At 33.6% G+C, this 21,256-nt stretch overlaps 2 protein-coding genes across 6 annotated transcripts; both read right to left on the bottom strand.

Moving 5' to 3' along the window:
* Positions 1 to 1,502: 1,502 nt before the first annotated feature.
* On the bottom strand, positions 1,503 to 20,597 carry LOC101207142 (pentatricopeptide repeat-containing protein At1g80270, mitochondrial). 5 transcript variants are annotated; one of them, XM_031883600.1, is made up of 3 exons: positions 10,165 to 10,345; positions 3,609 to 4,203; positions 1,503 to 3,004 (listed from the first exon to the last, which is right to left on the bottom strand). In XM_031883600.1, the coding sequence occupies exons 1-3, from the start codon at positions 10,197 to 10,199 to the stop codon at positions 1,754 to 1,756; spliced, it is 1,881 nt and encodes a 626-aa protein (XP_031739460.1). In that variant the 5' UTR covers positions 10,200 to 10,345; the 3' UTR covers positions 1,503 to 1,753. The 5 variants fall into 5 exon arrangements, with proteins under 5 accessions (XP_031739460.1, XP_011652178.2, XP_031739462.1 ...); XM_011653876.2 differs by lacking the exon at positions 10,165 to 10,345 and adding an exon at positions 4,828 to 4,983; XM_031883602.1 differs by lacking the exons at positions 1,503 to 3,004; positions 3,609 to 4,203; positions 10,165 to 10,345 and adding exons at positions 6,838 to 8,440; positions 9,032 to 9,575; positions 20,443 to 20,568.
* Positions 11,989 to 15,488, bottom strand: LOC105434993 (pentatricopeptide repeat-containing protein At1g80270, mitochondrial). The gene is given in 3 exon segments (XM_031883603.1): positions 11,989 to 13,503; positions 14,063 to 14,678; positions 15,302 to 15,488. Coding segments are annotated over 3 exon segments (1,902 nt in total). The 5' UTR covers positions 15,337 to 15,488; the 3' UTR covers positions 11,989 to 12,252.
* Positions 20,598 to 21,256: the final 659 nt, after the last annotated feature.

Genomic DNA, 21,256 nt, shown 5'->3' with positions numbered 1-21,256 from the left:
CTGCCTACACCATTCATCCGACCGATCGACTTTGGTTCGGTCATTTTCAATCTTTCGTTTTGGTTTTTCGGTCCACCATACTCATTCCTAATAAAAGCCATGGAAATGAAAACAAAAATATAACATTCTACTTCTTATGTCATTTTATGATTCAATATCTAATTATTTGATTACTTTATTGATAATTATAAATAATTTTTCACATATTATAAAGTTTTTTTTGAGAAAAACAATTTAAATTTTAGTTTTCATTAGAAAAATCCTCATGGCTACATCAATACTAATTCTATGATTTTAAGTTTGACATTTTGTTTGGTCTAAACCCTATTTCACCATCTCTCACTCTTCTCCACTTTCAAAGATTTCTTTAACAACAATAATACTCATCTTTTACTAAATGCCTTTGGCTGCTTTTGTCCAACACCATTTTGTCACAACCTGATTCTTTTGTTAAATAATAATATTAATAAAACTTTCATATAACCCAACACAATTTTTCTGATTCAATTTTTTTGATGGATTGATTTATTTTTATTTGGTTTGTATAAATCAAGTTTATGCTGAATTAGATGGGATGAGTTTATATACTTTAATATGAAGAGATTTATTTTCTCTTAATGGATAAACATATATGAAACGAATAAGGAGAAGGAGAGTAATTAGGGGAGTAAGAAGGTAGAACTGAACATATACATAGAAAGAAGAAGTGTGAAATAAGGGAGAAAAATATTGCTTTTTTTTCTTTTTTTAAAGATAATGATATTTATGAAATTTTTTAAAAAATAATTACAATAATTTAAAAAATCACTCATGAATGATTGAATTTAACCACTAAATTGCCATGTTTTGGGCATTAGGTACACAAAATTTCCTCTCAATTTCAATAATCCTTGTCTAGTGACCGTTTTTATATATAACAAAATTATCAAATTTGTTTTTAAATATAATAATATTTTTTGGTTTATTTTACTATATTTAAAGATATTTAAAATAGTTTGTCATATACAATAATCTCTAAAATTTATTTGAGTGGATTTGAAAGTCATTTTGAGATTGTCAAAATGATTTTTCATTTACCAAAATCTTCTTCATATGATATGATGGTGTTTGACAAAAATATAAAATCACTAGAAATTAGGTGATAGGTGTTTGTTGTGTTGAAAAATCAATTATACATACATCTCTTTTAAAAATCAAATGGTTTGCTCCTAAACACATCCTTGATTTGTTCATGGATAGATAGTGCATAAATGATAGATTATTAATTTACGATGCCATGTTATTTATAATATAATTGCAACAAAAGCAAGCTTGCTACATGAAACACTGTGTTGTAATCAATTTTCTTAATATGATTGTCTTAAAATATTCAAAATCCGTTAAAAATTTCAATATCAAAACTAAGTGCATTTTTTTTAATACCAAAACTTGAGTGCATTGAAAACATGAAAACATTATTGGCAAAATTTACAAAATATCGACACCACAATCCCAAAAAGAAATAAACCAAAGCAGCCAAAAGATTTATTAAAGTTGGGAAACATAGAATAATAAACCATTTTTCGCTCCAAGGAAGAATTGGATAATAGAACATAAGTGCAACAGGATCCAATCTTGCAATTTCCTTGCCAAAGAGCTATATACTTTCATCTAACAAATCGCATCCACCAGACAAATGAACAAATACATGATTCTAACAATAAATTTGAAATCTGGGTAGCTTATACATACCAAGAGTAACGGGTTATATTTTTCAATCAAGTAAATCGGACACTTTTCTCATCTTCAAACAATCAACTTGAGCTAATTTTCCTGCCAAATCTTTGTTAGGAAATACATTATCTGCCTTCATTCTCTCTCTCATACCATAGGCTGGAGCCTTGGCATTAACGTATGCCTGTATTAGAGTTTGAAATTGGCTTAATCGACCAACATAACCCAATCTTCTCATCATAGCAAAATTTTTTTCAACATTGGGAACATCGCCCCTACTTGCATAGCGATCCATGAGAGTTATGTATGTGGTAAACATTGGTTTCTTCTTGTTTTGTAGAACAGCCTTAACCAAGAAAGAGTCTGCCTTTTCTACCTCCCCTGCTTCCACATAGAGCTTCACAACTGCATCCAATGTAAACGGATCCATGCGGCAACCGCTCTCTGCCATCTGATTGACTAGTTCCTTGCCCTTCGTCAGCATCTTACTGTCTTTTCTATAAACGTTCATCATGGTAGAATAGTGTCTTGCAGATAGCTTCTTCCCTGTTTTTAAAACTCTATCAAAAATTTTCTCTGCTTCCTGGACGTTCTTCAGCTTTCCCCAAGCAACAATGGCAGCCATACATTCTTCAATATGAGGATTAGACTCACAGATCTCCCAGAGCCTCCTCACTTCATCTTCCATTTGGAGTTCTCCATAAAGGGGAAGTAAAATCCTGCATGGCCTTCGAGAACCTTCGGAGTTAATTTCTTCCATTTCCTTCAAAACGGCCTTGGCTTTGTCTTTAAGCCCACCTGAAACATAGTGTTTAACTAATCGGGAAAGTGTCTCAACATCCAGCTTAATTCCTTCAGCCTTCATTGAATCAACAACTTCTTCCATCCCAGTTATGTCATTAGAAAGGCCGTTAACATCTATTAAGATTCTGTAAGTTGACGTAGAATACTTGACATTTTCCTTCTTCATCAACAACAAAACGTCGGCTATTTTCCTCTTGTCAGTCCTCTTGTAAAGAAGAAGCAACTGGTTGCAAGCAAATGCTGTGATGGGGAACTCAAGGTTCTTCATTTTGTTGAATACTTTCTCCGCTTTGTGTACATTGCTCGCGATCACACAGTTAACCAAAAGAGTTTGGTATACCACCTCACCTTGGAAGGACTTTGGAATTTTAGCAATGTAATTCTCTGCCATACGGAGACCTCTTAATTTTCCAATCAAGTAGAGCCGAGAAGCATAATCATTTTCAATAAAATCGAGTTTCCCACTTGTTTCCAACCACTCTGAAAACTGTTAAAGCCATACAGAAATGCCAGAAATGAATTCGAGAAATGATGAACCAACGTCTAAAAATAGGAAAAAATATTTACCATATACAACGGCCAGAAAAATCTTCAGTGTCAAAAATTGCATAACCATTTTTATACCATAATGACTTTTGGCCAACAATATATAATTTTGATCCAAATATACTGGTGCAGCAGTTAAACATCAAACCGACTAAAATTTCTGTAAAAGGCTCCAGCACCATTTGCATGCTATAGGCCAGAACAACAGTTTTTTATACAAGCATTTGATAATGGTACTTCTTACAAGTTGATCTACAGAATCGGTTTTACTAATTACAAGCCCAACGGATGCATCTTCAGTGTACAATAATCTTCAATGTTAAAAATTGCTTAACCATTTTATGCTTGTTAGACCATAATACTACAATTGTTTGTTGTTCTTTACAAAATTTGATCAACATTTCTATCCTGAAATAAATTGTGTCCACTAATCAAGTGAGCATACATAGAGTCCCACATATCCCAAGTGAAACGAGATTAATTACAAACATCATGCCACGTGAATGAATTTCATTGCTTGAAAAGCAACATCAAAGTCAATTTACCTGCAAAGCCTTCCCATACATCCGACATTTGCGAAGATTGAGCATGGCTGAAGAGATATCGTCCCGGCTTAGTTCTTTTCCTTCACTGACCCACTTGTCAAGTGCACTAGAGACAGTTAAACCTGGAGCCTTCCAAATAACATTGAGAAGTTCTGAAGGAGCCCTTTTTATAGATATCTTTTCAACAAGTCCAGTTTCTCCCTCAGGTAAATCCAGTTCATTTTGAGTCCCATCATCAACAACGTCATCGTCATCATCAATTTCTGATCCAGAAGTTAGTTCCTCTTCATTATCATCAGCTGTCTTACTATCTTCCAGTGGACTAGTGCTTGGAAGTGTTTCATCAAGTTCGGAACATCCATCTTCCACATTACCTTCCTCTCCACTGTTCTCAGCACCAGCTTGTGTAGATAGACCATGACTACTAATATAAACCTCAGAAGACGGCCATGTTGTAAGGTTATTTCTGTCAAAATAAATGAATCTGTCGGATAAAGCGGCGGCGGTTCCAAAACCAGCAACATTTCCTTCCCAAAAATATGGTACCTCTAGTTTGCCAAAGACATATGAAGTTCTTACTCTATACCCTTGATTCCTGAAAAGAGAACACAAAAAGATTTTACAGAGAGGGGTCTCAAACGTTGGAGGCATTATACCTGCCCCACCATGATATATGCATGTAGTATATGTATACAGAAGTAAATAAATACAAAAAACAGTCCTGCCATTTGAAAATTTAATGTTTAGAACATTAGAATAAGAAGAAGAATGTCCAAATTACAAGGATATCTTATTTTCTTCTCAATATTACACGTTCTTACATCCCAATTCCATTGTCGACATTTTGCACTGATTCTAAATTCATCACTCGGACCAGGTTATCCGTAGGAGACAAAAGAAAATATCGATCAAAAGCAAGCAAGAAGCTGTTAAAGAAAACAGAAATGGAAGGCAAAGGTAGACACAAAAACAGAACGCATCACGCAGTACTATTTACTTGATTTTCTTCTTTAATAAGCACCGGAAAGTCGAGCAGAAGCGAGAAAGGGAGATTATGGATGCATAGTGTAATTGAAAAACAAAACAGATGAAATGAATTAAAAAGTGAACAGCCAAAAAGGAGATTCAAAGTTTAGTTATCGAATGAAGTATGTAAGGTAGAGAAAGAGAGAGGTGTAGTGTGAGGAAGAGGCGAATATAGGAAGGAAGAGAAGCATACCTAAGAGGAGTAGAAGCTCTACGAAGAGCCCACATGGTGAGATGATATTAGCAGTGAGGAAGTCAGAAGAACTCAACAACGGAAGCAAGAGTGAGAGATGTGTTATAGTTGCAATGGAACTGGCATGGAGCTTCTTCTTAAACCCTAAAACCCGTCATCTAATTGACCATAATACCCTTGTGTTGTGTTGCTTAGACCTTTTGCATTTTTATTTTTTTTCTTGGAATTTATTTAATTTTGTTTAAACTATTAAAAAATGCTCCTACAATTTTAAAACTACGTATTTTATGTCACAAATATATATATATATTATATATATATAATATATAAATATATATATATATATATATATATATATATATATATATATAAATACTTTTAGACTTAGAAAAATATAAAAAATAAAAATACTAATAGTGTTGTTAGTTTTTCAAAAGTTTTAAAAAATATACCTAATAAAGTTTAAGATTTAAAGTTTCAAAAGTTTCAAAATAAATATTTTCCATTATGATTTTAATTCACTCTTACTTAAAAAAGATATTAATTTAATAATTTACGTTACTATGCTTCTCTCTCCCCTCCCCTTTTCTCCTTACTCTTCCTTTTACCTCCTACTCTAGAGTGTGTAAGCAATGGATGTCTCCCTCCTTATCACACCACCTTATTGTTGATTCAATGACGTTGTTATCGTCGTTTTCGTTTGTCGTAAATCACTACCATCACGAGACTAGACTTCAGTCTTAACTTTTCGAGTTTTATTTGTAGTCTCTAATGGAAACTAAGTGTAATTGACAAGAAATGAAAGAATACTTTAAATGATGAGATTTTGAACCATTGATCTCTTGTCACTTTGGTCAAGTAAACTATTAATCAAGTTAACTTAAAAACTATTTAAAACAATTTTTAGAACTTTCGGATTAAGGTGCATTTTTTCAAACTTAAAAGTTCCGAAAGTGTTAAATTAGAAACACTTCAAAATATACCTCTACTTTTAGTCTATGAAAACAAATTGTTAATATTCTTTAAACAAAATTCTTCCAAATTCAAAAGTTGTATTAATACTATTAACCTTACTAGAGAAAGATATTAAAAAATGCTTCTACCCACATTTGGTAGAGTGATTGATTTGTTTCCATTCAAAAAACAACATTTTCAAAACAAATTGTATAAATTTATTTTGTCCTTGCGATTTGTTCCCCCATTTTTTCAATCCACCCCATTTTATCACAATTAAATATAATCCAAAACTTCAAATTCAAATATAAAATCTCACCAAATTTAAAAATCAAAATCTCCTCAATTATATAAATATAAGTTCTGAGATGTCCTTAGTACTTTTATTCTGTTTATTTTTGTTATAATCTGCATATTTCTCTTTGTGGGATAAACAAATGTCAAAGAAGTAAGAAGAAGAAGAACAAGGGGCAGATCAAGAGTGTAGAACCAAAAAATAAAGAAAGAAAAGAAAAGTGTTAAGGTCATGTATTGAGACAAGAAGATAACTAATGTGAAAGAAGGATGTGAATGTGGTGTACATAAACAGGAAGAATATTAATTTTTTTGAGAAGGTAGGGATACTAATTTAAATTTCTAAAGTAATTTTAATAATTTCAAATTTTCACTTAATAACCATTGGCTTTAGCATTATTGACAAGGACACTTCCTATGCATAACAAAATGATCAATTAATTTATAAATACAGAAAATTGGCAAAAAAAACCTTTTGTATTAATTAAAAATGTTTATAGTAATTTGGCCTACAACTTTCTTTAAACTATTTACATCTTTCTTTAAACTATTTTCAACTATCATAAATAGTTTGTGAACGCATTGAAAGTTGTACCAATTTACTATACCATATTATTTATGTCTTCTTTTTTGTGTCTAAGACCAAACACTCCGATTATTCTAATAGCTTGCAACTAGTAGTAAATTAAATCCTATATAAGTTACCACCATGAATGACTTCTTAACTTCGACAAAACTCAAAAAACTTGAATGCGTTGAAAATATGAGAACAATATTGCTAAAATTTCCAAAATTTGGATACCACAATAAAAAACACAAAGGTCCCAGTAAGACATTTGTTGAAACCATTTGACGAACTAAAGTTGGGGGACGGACAACAACAAACCATTTCTGAGCATCTGGAAAATCAAAGTTCTACTCTAAGGAAGAATTGGATAATAGAAACTAATTAACACAGGGCACCAGGATTCAATTTCGAAATTTTTTTGTCCTAAAAGAGCCATATACTCATCTAACAAATCGTAGCCACCAGGTAATAGAATAAATACCTGATTTGTAACATAAAGTTGAAAATCTAGGGTGTTAATAGATTACCAAAACTAGCAGGTTATGTTTTTCAATCAAGCAAATCTGACACCGCTGTCTTCCTAAAAGCATTAACTTGAGCTAATTGTCCTGCCAAAGCTTTGTTTGGATAAATATTATATGCCATCATTCTATCTTTCATACCATAGGCTGGAGTCTTGGAGTTAACATATGCCTGTAGTAGAGTTCCAAATTGGCCTAAACGAGGCACGAAACCCGATTGTATCATCTTATCAAAGATTTTCTCTGCATTGTGAACATCACCCCTCCTTGCGTAGTGATCCATGAGAGTCTTGTATGATGTAAACAATGGCTTCATCCCGTATTTTTGAACAGCCTTAACCAAGAAAGAGTCTGCCTTTTCTACCTCCCCTGCTTCCACGTAGAGCTTCACAACTGCATCCCATGTCAACTCATCCATGCGGCAACCGCTCTCTGCCATCTGATTAACTAGTTCCTTGCCCTTAGTCAGCATCTTACTGCCTCCATAAACATTCATCATGGTATTATAGTGTCTTGTGGATGGCTTCTTCCATGTTTTTACAAATCTATCAAAAATTTTCTCTGCTTCCTGGACGTTCTTCAGCTTTCCCCAAGCAACAATGGCAGCCATACTTTCTTCCATATGCGGATTTGCCTCACAGATCTTCCAGAGTCTCCTCACTTCATCTTCCATTTGGAGTGCTCCATAAAGGGGAAGTAAAATTCTGCACGGTAATCGAGAACCTTTCGAGTTATTTTCTTCCATATCCTTTAAAATGACCTTGGCTTTGTCTTTAAGCCCATTTGAAACATAGTGTTTAGCTAATAGGGAAAGGGTAGAAACATCAGGTTTAATTCCTTCAGCCTTCATTGAATCAACAACTTGTTCCATCCCACTTATGTCATTACAAAGGCCTTTAGCATCTATTAAAATTTTGTAAGTAAACGGAGAAGGCTTGACATTTTCTTTCTCCATCAACGATAAAATGTCAGCTAATTTCCTCTTGTCAATCCTCTTGTAAAGAATGAGCATCTGGTCGTGCGCAAATGGTGTCATTGGGAATTCAAGGTCCTTCATTTTGTTGAATACTTCCTCTGCTTTTTTTACATTGTTGGCAGCCACATAGTTAGCTAAAAGAGTTCGGTGTATCACCTCCCCCTGGAAGGACTGTGGGATTTTAGCAATGTAACTCTCTGCCTTAGGGAGACCTTGTACCTTTGCAATCAAGTCAAGGCGAGAAGCATAATCTCTTTGATTAAATTCGAGCTGTCCGTTTGCTTCCAACCACTCTGAAAACTGTGAAACCCATACAGAAATGCAAGCGATGAGATGATAAAATAGAAAACAAATGTCTAAAAATATGGGGAAATATTTACCACACAATAGCTACAAAAATTTCCAGTGACAAACATTGCATAACCATTTTCCTATCTGTCATGGCTTTTATAGGGCCAACAATATATAAATGCCAATCCAAATAAACTGGCAGCAGTTCCACTTCCAATTCTGCTCTACCGAACATCAAACCAACCGAAAAATTTGCTAAGAGGCGCCAGTACCAATTCAATGCTGAAGGCCATCTCCACAATTTTTCGTACAACTATTTGATAATTGTAGTTCTAAAGAACTGATCTACGTACGCAGGTTTACTGATTAAAAGGCTAAGAAACACATCTCGAAAACATTTCCTGCTGCTTAGACCTTATTACAATCGATTGTTGTACTTTTTAAGAATTGACCGATATTTCAATGCTGTATTAAATTGTGTCAACTAATCACATAAACTTATAGCGTTCTACAAGTCCCAGGTGGAATGAGATAAATTACAAAACCTCAAGTCACGCAAATGAAATTCATTGCCAGAAAAGTAACATCCAGTCAATTTACCTGCAAAGCCTTCCCAAACATCCGACGTTTACGAAGATGGAGCATGGCCAAAGAGATCTCGGCCCGGCTTAGGTCTTTTCCTTCACTGACCCACTTATCAAGTGCACTAGGGACTGATAAAACTGAAGCTTTCCAAATAGCATTGAAAAGTTCTGAAGGACGCCATTTTGAAGATTTCTTTTCAGCAAGTTCAGTTTCTCCCTCAAGTAAATCCAGTTCATTTTGAGTCCCATCATCAACAACGTTGTCATCGTCGCCAGCAATTTCTGATCTAGTGATTGGAAGTGTTTCATCAAGTTCCGAAAATGAATCTTCCACATTATCTTCCTCTCCACTGTTCTCAGCACCAGCTTGCGTAGATAGACCATGACAACTGATACAAATCTCAGAGAACGGCCATGTTGCAAGGTTATTTCTTTCAAAAGATATGAATCTGTCGGATAAAGTAGCGATGGTTCCAAATCCAGCTACATTTTTCTGCAAAAGATATGGTACCTCTAGTTTGCCAAAGACGTATGAAGTTCTTACTCTATACCCTTGATTCCTGAAAAGAGAACAAAAAGATCATACAAAAAGCATTCCTTCCGATAATTGATAATGATTTAGTTCTGGAAACTTCCAGTAGAAAGTTTCATGTCTAGAACATTTCTTTTTATAAGGTTTCATGTTTAGAACATTAGAATAAGAAGAAAAATGCCCAAATTATAAGGGTTTTCTCAAGCTGCTTACATCCCAATTTCAATGTCTACGCTTTTCTATGATTCTAATTGCATCACTCGGACCAAGTTATCCGAAGGAGAAAAAAAGGAAAATATCAATCAGAAGCAAGGAAGAATCCTGTTAAAGAAAACAGAAATGGAACACAAAGTAAACTAGAAGAACAGAGCATAACACGCAGAACTCTTGACTTCATTTTTCCTTCTTTAATTAGCACCGGAAAGTCGATCAGAAGCAGGCAAGAATATTGTTGATGCATAGAGACAATGAAAACCAAAGCCATGAAAGGAATTCAAAAGTTGACAGCTAAAAACGAGATTAAAAGTTTTGATATTGAATGAAGAATGTAAGGTAGAGAAGCAGAGTGGTGTAGTGTGAAGAAAAGGGGAATAGATAAAGGAGGAGGAGAAGGATACCTGAGAGGAGTAGAAGCTCTACGAAGAGCCCACATGGTGAGATGATAATCGGGAGTGAAGAACTCAGAAAAGCTCAACAATGGAAGGGAGAGTGAGAGATGAGTTGTACCGAGCGGCCTGGAGGTTGTTCTTAAACCCTAAAACCTCTCACAGTATCTAATTGACGAAAATACCATCGCAAAACTTTGCCGTTTTGCATTTTCTTTAGAAACTCTTTGTTTCCTTTTTAGAATTTTGTTTAAACTATACAACAAACAAAGCAAGAACACTAAATGGGCATTTGGTAAGCAATAAAGAAGAAGTTGATTGGGTTGAGTTAACGAATATAGTAATTAGATTCAAAATAATTAAATATAACAATATTTTTTAATAACGATAAAAGTCTATTATTCCTAGAACTCTATAATAAATAGAGATAAAAATAACATACACATGGCCAAGTAAACAATCATGAATAATGTTTTTAGAAATGTTTAAAATATTTAACACTATTTGTAACCATTTGGCATTTGAACAAAATAATTTGTTTGTAACATGGGAAATAAATGATTTATAACAATTTGTAGGAAATAAATACATATGATTATTATAATAAAAATCATGTCAATCAATTTTAGCATAAATATAGATACATCTTCGAGTTAAATTTGTTATTCAAAGTTTTAAAAGTGACTTAGTTTTATCTACTCATTCTTTGTGTCAACTCAAAGAAAAGACTGTAAGGCTGATATTTACGTTTTGTTGCTTTCTATTATTTTGTAAGTTTATTTTTATTTTCACTTTAAAACTATAAACTTAATAGAGCATATGCTAATATAAGGTTTGAAACTTTTTCTAAATAATTAGAGGCTCAAAGGGAGTGTTATTCGTAAAACAACGGTTAAAAAATATCTCATCTTATTTTAGGAGGATAATCGTTTTTGACATGTTGACGAGATAATTAAACTCTTAACTAATATAAATGTATTAAGTTAATTAACTATAGAAAGAATACATTTATCAATTGGTTTATGTTAACTCATTTAATTAGTTATGTGATTGATATATATTCTTTTTCAATCAAAGATTTCATCCGTCTTTAAAACTTCTGTGTTGTTGTGTCACTGTGTTGCTTTATTTTTGCGTAAAACAACAAAATATAGTTGGATTTATTATAAAATCAAACATATATGTGTGCTTAACTCATTATAACCAAATACGAGTGCTTGCATTAGTTGGATGAGCGATTTTAATTTATACAAGTTACAATATTTTAGTTATCCAATGAAATGACTTAATTTACGGGCTTTGGCAAGTGTATGGAAGGAGGTGTGTACATCAACCATACTAAGTAAAGTTTTGATTCCAAAAGGAAGTTAGGGATTAAGTCAATCCAACCTTAAAGATTCTTGTAAAAGTTTTATTGAACTACAAATGGAAGGGACATTACAAGCTCCGATTGACCTAAAATAAGATGAGTTACTCTTTTGGAATATGTCGACCAATTGACATTGTCAGATACTGAAATTTTGGATGGCACCAAGCTTCCCAGGGTAATTGCATGCTTTAATTACAACATGTTTATGTTTTTAGCCTAATAACTCACATATAATTTGTGAGCTTGAGCTTGTTATAGATAGATTGTGCATGGTAGTAAATTTATAAATACCGTATTATTTACAGTATAATTATGTTATTAATAGACATTATAATTTCAACAATAGTGTTTTTACACACAAAACACATATATATTTATAATTCTCTCTTAAAATATTCAAACTTCATTACACTTTTCAATATCAAAACTTGAGTGCATTGAAAACATGGTGGTCAAAATTTCCAATATTTGGATACCGCAGGAAAAAAACCCCAGCAATCAGAAGATTTATCGAATTCATTCGACGAATTAAAGTTGGGAAACATAATTGGACAGTAGAACATTGGTGCAACAGGATCCAATTTTGCAATTTCTTCGTCCTAAGAGCTATAAACTTCCATGAGTTCATCTAACAAAACGCATCGACCAGACTAATGAACAAATACATGATTCAAACCATAAATTTGAAATCTGGGGAGTTTATACATACCAAAAGTAACGGGTTATATTTTTCAATCAAGCAAATCGGACACTTCTCTCATCTTCAAAGAATCAACTTGAGCTAATTTTCCTGCCAAGGCTTTGTTTGGAAATACACTATCTGCCTTCATTCTCTCTCTCATACCATAGGCTGGAGCCTTGGCATTAACGTATGCCTGTATTAGAGTTTGAAATTGGCTTAATCGACCAACATAACCATATTTTCTCATCATACCAAAGATTTTCTCAGCATTGGGAACATCTCCCCTACTTGCATAGCGATCCATGAGAGTTATGTATGTGGTAAACATTGGCTTCTTCTTGTATTGTAGAACAGTCTTAACCAAGAAAGAGTCTGCCTTTTCTACCTCCCCTGCTTCCACATAGAGCTTCACAACTGCATCCAATGTCACCGGATCCATGCGAGAACCGCTCTCTGCCATCTGCTTGACCACTTCCTTGCCTTTCGTTAGCATCTTACTGTCTTCTCTATAAACGTTCAACATGGTAGAATAGTGTCTAGCGGATAGCTTCTCCCCTGTTTTTACAACTCTATCAAAAATTTTCTCAGCTTCCTGGATGTTCTTCAGCTTTCCCCAAGCAACAATGGCAGCCATACATTCTTCAATATGAGGATTAGACCCACAGATCTCCCAGAGCCTCCTCACTTCATCTTCCATTTGGAGTTCTCCATAAAGGGGAAGTAAAATTCTGCATGGCCATCGAGAACCTTCGGAGTTAATTTCTTCCATCTCCTTTAAAATGGCCTTGGCTTTGTCTTTAAGCCCACCTGAAATATAATGTTTAGCTAATACGGAAAGTGTAGAAACATCAAGTTCAATTCCTTCGGCCTTCATTGTATCAACAACTTGTTCCATCCCAGTTATGTCATTAGAAAGGCCTTTAGTATCTATTAAGATTCTGTAAGTAAACCGAGAAGGCTTGACATTTTCTTTCTCCATCAACAACAAAATGTCGGCTACTTTCCTCTTGTCAGTCCTCTTGTAAAGAAGAAGCAACTGGTTGCAAGCAAATGCTGTGATGGGGAATTCAAGGTCCTTCATTTTGTTGAATACTTCCTCCGCTTTTTGTACATTGCAGGCAATCACACAGTTAGCCAAAAGAGTTCGGTATACCACCTCACCTTGGAAGGACTTTGGAATTTTAGCAATGTAATTCTCTGCCATACGAAGACCTCGTAACTTTCCAATCAAGTCGAGCCGAGAAGCATAATCTTTTTCAACAAAATCAAGTTTCCCATTTGCTTCCAACCACTCTGAAAACTGTTAAAGCCATACAGAAATGCCAGAAATGAATTCGAGAAATGATGAACCAACGTCTAAAAATAGGAGAAAATATTTACCACATACAATGGCCAGAAAAATCTTCAGTGTCAAAAATTGCATAACCATTTTTATACCAGAAATGACTTTTGGTCCACAATATATAATTTTGATCCAAATATACTGGTGCAGCAGTTAAACATCAAACCAACTAAATTTCTGTAAGAGGCTCCGGCACCATTTCAATGCTACAGGCCAAAACAACAGTTTTTTATACAAGTATTTGCTAATGGTACTTCTCAAAAATTGATCTACACAATCGGGTTTACTGATTCCAAGCCTATCGGATGAATCTTCAGTGTCAAAAATTGCTTAACCATTTTATGCTTGTTAGACCATAATACTATAAATGTTTGTTGTACTTTACAAAATTTGATCAACATTTCTATCCTGAAATAAATTGTGTCCACTAATCAAGTGAGCATACATAGAGTCCCACATATCCCAAGTGAAACGAGATTAATTACAAACATCATGCCACATGAATGAATTTCATTGCTTGAAAAGCAACATCAAAGTCAATTTACCTGCAAAGCCTTCCATACATCCGACATTTGCGAAGATTGAGCATGGCTGAAGAGATATCGTCCCGGCTTAGTTCTTTTCCTTCACTGACCCACTTATCAAGTGCACTAGAGACAGTTAAACCTGGAGCCTTCCAAATAACATTGAGAAGTTCTGAAGGAGCCCTTTTAATAGATATCTTTTCAACAAGTCCAGTTTCTCCCTCAGGTAAATCCAGTTCAGTCCCATCATCTACAACGTCATTGTCATCATCAATTTCTGATCCAGAAGTTAGTTCCTCTTCATTATCATCAGCTGTCTTACTATCTTCCAGTGGACTAGTGCTTGGAAGTGTTTCATCAAGTTCGGAACATCCATCTTCCACATTACCTTCCTCTCCACTGTTCTCAGCACCAGCTTGTGTAGATAGACCATGACTACTAATATAAACCTCAGAAGACGGCCATGTTGTAAGGTTATTTCTGTCAAAATAAATGAATCTGTCGGATAAAGCGGCGGCGGTTCCAAAACCAGCAACATTTCCTTCCCAAAAATATGGTACCTCTAGTTTGCCAAAGACATATGAAGTTCTTACTCTATACCCTTGATTCCTGAAAAGAGAACACAAAAAGATTTTACAGAGAGGGGTCTCAAACGTTGGAGGCATTATACCTGCCCCACCATGATATATGCATGTAGTATATGTATACAGAAGTAAATAAATACAAAAAACAGTCCTGCCATTTGAAAATTTAATGTTTAGAACATTAGAATAAGAAGAAGAATGTCCAAATTACAAGGACTTCTTATTTTCTTCTCAATATTACACGTTCTTACATCCCAATTCCATTGTCGACATTTTGCACTGATTCTAAATTCATCACTCGGACCAGGTTATCCGTAGGAGACAAAAGAAAATATCGATCAAAAGCAAGCAAGAAGCTGTTAAAGAAAACAGAAATGGAAGGCAAAGGTAGACACAAAAACAGAACGCATCACGCAGTACTATTTACTTGATTTTCTTCTTTAATAAGCACCGGAAAGTCGAGCAGAAGCGAGAAAGGGAGATTATGGATGCATAGTGTAATTGAAAAACAAAACAGATGAAATGAATTAAAAAGTGAACAGCCAAAAGGAGATTCAAAGTTTAGTTATCGAATGAAGTATGTAAGGTAGAGAAAGAGAGAGGTGTAGTGTGAGGAAGAGGCGAATATAGGAAGGAAGAGAAGCATACCTAAGAGGAGTAGAAGCTCTACGAAGAGCCCACATGGTGAGATGATATTAGCAGTGAGGAAGTCAGAAGAACTCAACAACGGAAGCAAGAGTGAGAGATGTGTTATAGTTGCAATGGAACTGGCATGGAGCTTCTTCTTAAACCCTAAAACCCGTCACCTGATTGACTATAATACCCTTTCGTCTCTTTAAAACTGTGTAGTTTATGTAAAAAAAAACAAAAAGTAGTTTTAGGTTTAAGATTTCTACAATCTTCAAAAATTCAAACTCCAAAAAATATGAACTCAGAAGACATTATTGTAAAAAATCCCAAAATTTGGATACTACAATCCAAAGACAAAGCTGCAAGAAAGATACTTGTTGAATCCATTCGACGACGTACAATAACAACAATTGCTGAGCTTTTGGAAATTCAAAGTTCTACTTCTAAGGAATAACGAGATAATAGAAATTAGAAAAACTTACCTTTTTAGTCATTATTGGTTTTAATGAATACGTGTTCTATCCTTCAGTTTTAAAAATAGATTTTTTTTAGTTTTTATGTTTATAAGAATAGACTATTTTGATACTCCAATTTGCAAAATATATCTTTTTAGTTTTAAAAATAAATTAAAAGACCTCTCAAATATCTTTACTTTTATTTTAAATAATTATATGGGAGAAGAGTAACTTCTAATAATCAAATAATATCTTAACTTATAATTTTAAATTTTGAATATTAAATATAAAATACTTTAGAGCCTTGTAAACTTGTTTTTCAAAAGGGGCATTGGATGACAAAATTAGGGGGGTCAGTTGGAATTATAGCAAAAAAAACAAAATAAATAAATCTTATACCATATTCACTAACGCACACATTTTTTATTCAGATGAGATTTATTTGTCGTAGAATATTGAACCATTGCTATATGAATCTCTATTCATAGTATCTCTAATTAGTTATATCTTAATCGAACTTTTGTTTATATATTTATTTAATAAAATTATATTTTAATTGATCTTTAATAAATTTTTATATATTTATTTTCTAAAATTTCTAAAACGTATATTTAACTAATCCATAATATCTGTCTTTTGTAAGATTTCGAAAAAAATACAGGTTTAATAAATTTTTCTGAACTATCTTTAATTTTTATGTATTAAACTAATTATATCTATCTTTAATAAACATTTATTTAATTGTTTTTCAAAAATATCAAAATATTTTATTGATAAACTTTATAAAACAATAAATATTTGGTTGTTATATTAAATTTACTTTCATTTATCTAAAATATGAAAAGAATTTTTTCAATCTATTTAAAAGTTTTGACATATTTCTTAAACAAAATGTAAATTCTTACCAAAGTTTTTATTTTTTCTATTTTACATGTTTATAATTAAAGAAGGTAGAGAAAAAAGAAGAGAAGGGTTTCAGACCGTGACTTTACAAAGAGGCTAAGAGTTTGAAGAATAGTTAAGATGGAACAATTTGGGAGGGAATTTAGGGTTTTGACTTTGAAGTGTTTGTTAGAAGTTTTGGGTTTTGTTTTTGAAAAAAAATCAAAATGTTTTGATTTGATATTGTTTTAGATGTGCTTCCTTAGTTATGGTGTATTTCTATTTTAGGATAAAAGTATATTAGAAGGTGTTACTTGGATTAGAGTAGGAACATTTAAGTCATATTCGTAACCATTTATTTTTTATTTTTTTCATTTTGAGATTGTTATAATTAAAATAAAATTTTCCTAATTTTACACTCTTTATAAAAACTTAGGAACTTTTTGAAAACTTAAGGACCAAACATGTCCATAGTTATAAACCGAACCACTAAGGTTCATTAGTTGAACTTATGGACAAAAAGTACATATGAAAAAAAGAAGAAAAAAAAAAAGGAGTAGATTTTCCTAAAAACTAATTAACACAGGGCACCAGGATTCAATTCCGAAATTTCTCCGTCGTAAGAGCCATTTACTTTTTTAAAACAAATAGCAGACACCAGATCAATGAGCAAAGTACCTGATTTGTAACATGAAGTTGAAAATGTAGGGTGTTATACATTTCAAAACTAACAGGTTATGTTTCTCAATCAAGCAAATCTGACACCGCTGTCTTCCTAAAAGAATCAACTTGAGCTAATTGTCCTGCCAAAGTTTTGTTTGGAAAAACCTTATCTGCCATCATTCTCTCTCTCATACCATATGCCGGAGTCTTGGCGTTAACATATGCTTGTATTAGAGTTCCAAATTGCCCGAGACGAGGAATGTAACTCGATTGTCTCATCTTATCAAAGATTTTCTCTGCATTGTGAACATCACCCCTCCTTGCGTAGTGATCCATGAGAGTCTTGTATGATGTAAACAATGGCTTCATCCCGTATTTTTTAACAGCCTTAACCAAGAAAGAGTCTGCCTTTTCTACCTCCCCTGCTTCCACATAGAGCTTCACAATTGCATTGCATGTCAACAGATCGATGTGGCAACCGCTCTCTGCCATCTGATTGACTACTTCCTTGCCCTTCGTCAGCATCTTACTGTCTCTATAAACGTTCATCATGATAGAATAGTGTCTTGCGGATAGCTTCTTCCAAGTTTTTACAACTCTATCAAAAATTTTCTCTGCTTCCTGGACGTTCTTCAGCTGTCCCCAAGCAACAATGGCAGCCATACATTCTTCAATATGAGGATTTGCCTCACAGATCTCCCAGAGCCTTCTCACTTCATCTTCCATTTGTAGTTTTCCATAAAAAGGAAGTAAAATTCTGCATAACCACTGAGGGCCATTGGAGTTAGTTTCTTCAATCTCCTTTAAAATGGCCTTGGCTTTGACTTTAAGCCCACAGGAAACATAGTGCTTAGCTAATAGAGAAAGTGTAGAAACATCAAGCTCAATTCCTTCAGCCTTCATTGAATCAACAACTTGTTCCATCCCACTTATGTCATTAGAAAGGCCTTTACCATCTATTAAGATTTTGTAAGTAAACGGACAAGGCTTGATATTTTCTTTCTCCATCAACAACAAAACGTCGGCTATCTTCCTCCTGTCAATCTTCTTGTAAAGAACAAGCATCTGGTTGTAAGCAAATATGGACATTGGGAATTCAAGGTCCTTGATTTTATTGAATACTTCCTCCGCTTTTTCTACATTGTTGGCAACCACGTAGTTAGCTAAAAGAGCTCGGTGTACCACCTCCCCCTGGAAGGACTTTGGGATTTTAGCAATGTAACTCTCTGCCTTATGGAGACCTTGTACCTTTGCAATCAAGTGAACGCGAGAAGCATAATCTCTTTCATTAAATTCAAGCTGTCCATTTGCTTCCAACCACTCTGAAAACTGTGAAACCCATACAGAAATGCCAGTGATATGAGTTCAAGAAATAACGAATGAATGTCTAAAAATACGGGGAAATATTTACCACACAATAGCTACAAAAAATTTCAGTGACAAAAATTGCATAACCATTTTCCTGTCTGTCATGGCTTTTATAGGGCCAACAGTATACAAACGCCGATCCAAATAAACTGGCAGCAGTTCCACTTCCAGTTCTGTTCAACCGAGCATCAAACCAACTGAAAATTTGCTAAGAGGAACCAGTACAATTTGAATGCAGAAGGCCAGCTCCACAGTTTTTCGTACAAGTATTTGATAATGGTAGTTCTATACAACTGATCTAAGTTTGCAGGTTTACTGATTAAAAGGCTAATAAACACATCACGAAAACATTTTCTGCTGGTTAGACCTTATTACAATCAATTGTTGTACATTCTACGAATTGACCAACATATCAATGCTGTAATAAATTGTGTGAACTAATCACATAAACTTATATAGTGTTCCACAAATCCCAGGTGGAATGAGATAAATTACAAACCTCAAGTCACACAAATGAAAATCATTGCCAGAAAAGTAACATCCAGTCAATTTACCTGCAAAGCCTTGCGAAACATTTGACGTCTACGAAGACTGATCATGGTCGAAGAGATATCATCCCGGCTTAGTTTGTTTCCTTGACTGACCCACTTAACAAGTGCACTAGCCACAGAAAAATCTGGAGCATTCCAAATAGCTTTGGTCAGCTTTGAAGGAACCCATTTTGTAAATTTCTTTTCAGCAAGTTCAGTTTCTCCATCAAGTAAATCCAGTTCCTTTTGAGTCCCATCATCAACATCATTGTCATCGTCATCAGCAATTTTTGATCCAGAGGTTAGTTCCTCTTCATTACCATCAAGTTCGGAAAATCCATCTTCCACATTCTCTTCCTCTCCACTGTTCTCAGCACGAGATTGTGTAGATAGACCATGACTACTAATATAAACCCCAGAGGACGGCCACGTGGCAGGGTTATTTCTCTCGAAAGAAATGAATTTGTCGTATAAACCAGCGGTGGTTCCAAAACCAGCAACATTTCCTTCCCAAAAATATGGTACCTCTAGTTTGCCAAAGACATATGAAGTTCTTACTCTATACCCTTGATTCCTGAAAAGAGAAAAAAAAAAGATCATACAGAGGGTCTGAACAGTTCGAGGTACCGTACTTTCCCCACCACGATATACACGTCCATGCATGTAGTATATGTATACAGAAGTTCAATCATACAAAAACATTCCTTCGGATGATTGATAATGATTTAGTTCTGGAAATTTCCAGTACAAATTTTCATGCCTAGAACTTTTTTTTTGTAAGGTTTCATGTTTAGAACATTAGAATAAGAAGAAAAATGTCCAAAGAATAAGGGTTTCTCATTTTCTTCTCAAGCTTCTTACATCCTAATTTCAATGTCTACGTTTTTCTATGATTCTAATTGCATCACTCGGACCAAGTTATCCGTAGGAGAGAAAAAAAAGATCAATCAGAAGCAAGGAAGAATCCTGTTAAAGAAAACAGAAATGGAACACAAAGTTTACTACAAGAACAGAACAGAACACGCAGAACTCTTGACTTCATTTCCTTCTTTAATTAGCACCGGAAAATCGATAAGAAGCAGGCAAGAAGATCGTCGATGCATAGAGACAGTGAAAACCAAAACCCATGAAAGGAATTCAAAAGTTAACAGCCAAAAACGAGATTAAAAGTTTTGATATTGAAGGAAGAATGTAAGGTAGAGAAACAGAGTGGTGTAGTGTGAAGAAAAGGGGAACAGATAAAGGAGGAGGAGAAGAATACCTGAGAGGAGTAGAAGCTCTACGAAGAGCCCACATGGTGAGATGATATCGGGAGTGAAGAACTCAGAAAAGCTCAACAGTGGAAGGGAGAGTGAGAGGTTAGTTGTGATGGAGGTTGTTCTTAAACCCTAAAACCTCTCATGCATTTAATTTGACGAAAATACCATTTTGTTATATATATTTTTTTCTCTCTTTCTCTCTCTTTTTGTTTAAACTATATAAAAAGCTTGTACTTTGTGTTTAAAAAAATACTTTTAGACTTAAAAATTTTTAAATACTTTTAAATTTTATTTCATTTGGTTTAAATCGTTAAAAACATCGCTTTCTAGTTTGTTAACAATAGTTTTATATGTAAAAAAATCGTGTTAGCAAAATTAATAAAAACAATGTATAAATAAAACAAAATATCATAGGTAACCTATGATTAATTTAAATATAATAGTTTAAATACTTTTAACTGCTTTTTCATTTAGAATAATTTATCAAAAAATTACAAAAGTACATTTATAGTTAGTGTTTTTTATTAAAGACTTAAATATAATAGTTTAAATATTTTTAACTGTTCTTTTATTTAAAATAATTTATCAAAAAATTACAAAAATACATTTATCGTTAGTGTTTTGTATTAAAAATACGTTGAACTTTTAAGAAGTTTTTAAACATATCCTTAAATCAAAAACACTTTAAAATATATCTTTTGCTTTTAAATGAATACTTGTTTACATAATATTTTTGAACTTAACAAAAGTTGAATTAACAAGATAAAAGTTTTCAAATGATCCTATGATTAGCATAGTTAGTTTGATAAACACCAG

Source organism: Cucumis sativus, chromosome 3 (assembly GCF_000004075.3).
Source record: "Cucumis sativus cultivar 9930 chromosome 3, Cucumber_9930_V3, whole genome shotgun sequence".
Taxonomy (NCBI): domain Eukaryota; kingdom Viridiplantae; phylum Streptophyta; class Magnoliopsida; order Cucurbitales; family Cucurbitaceae; genus Cucumis; species Cucumis sativus.
This window is presented reverse-complemented; position numbering and strand designations above follow the sequence as displayed.

Bases quoted from the DNA above. Each gene is read 5' to 3' on its own strand.
- LOC101207142 (XM_031883600.1), bottom strand. From the start codon at position 10,199: ATGTGGGCTCTTCGTAGAGCTTCTACTCCTCTCAG. The intron at 4,204-10,164 runs GTATCCTTCTCC...TTCTCTTTTCAG, and splicing joins AGAGCTTCTACTCCTCTCAG to GAATCAAGGGTATAGAGTAA. The intron at 3,005-3,608 runs GTAAATTGACTT...TGGCTTTAACAG, and splicing joins TGTATGGGAAGGCTTTGCAG to TTTTCAGAGTGGTTGGAAAC.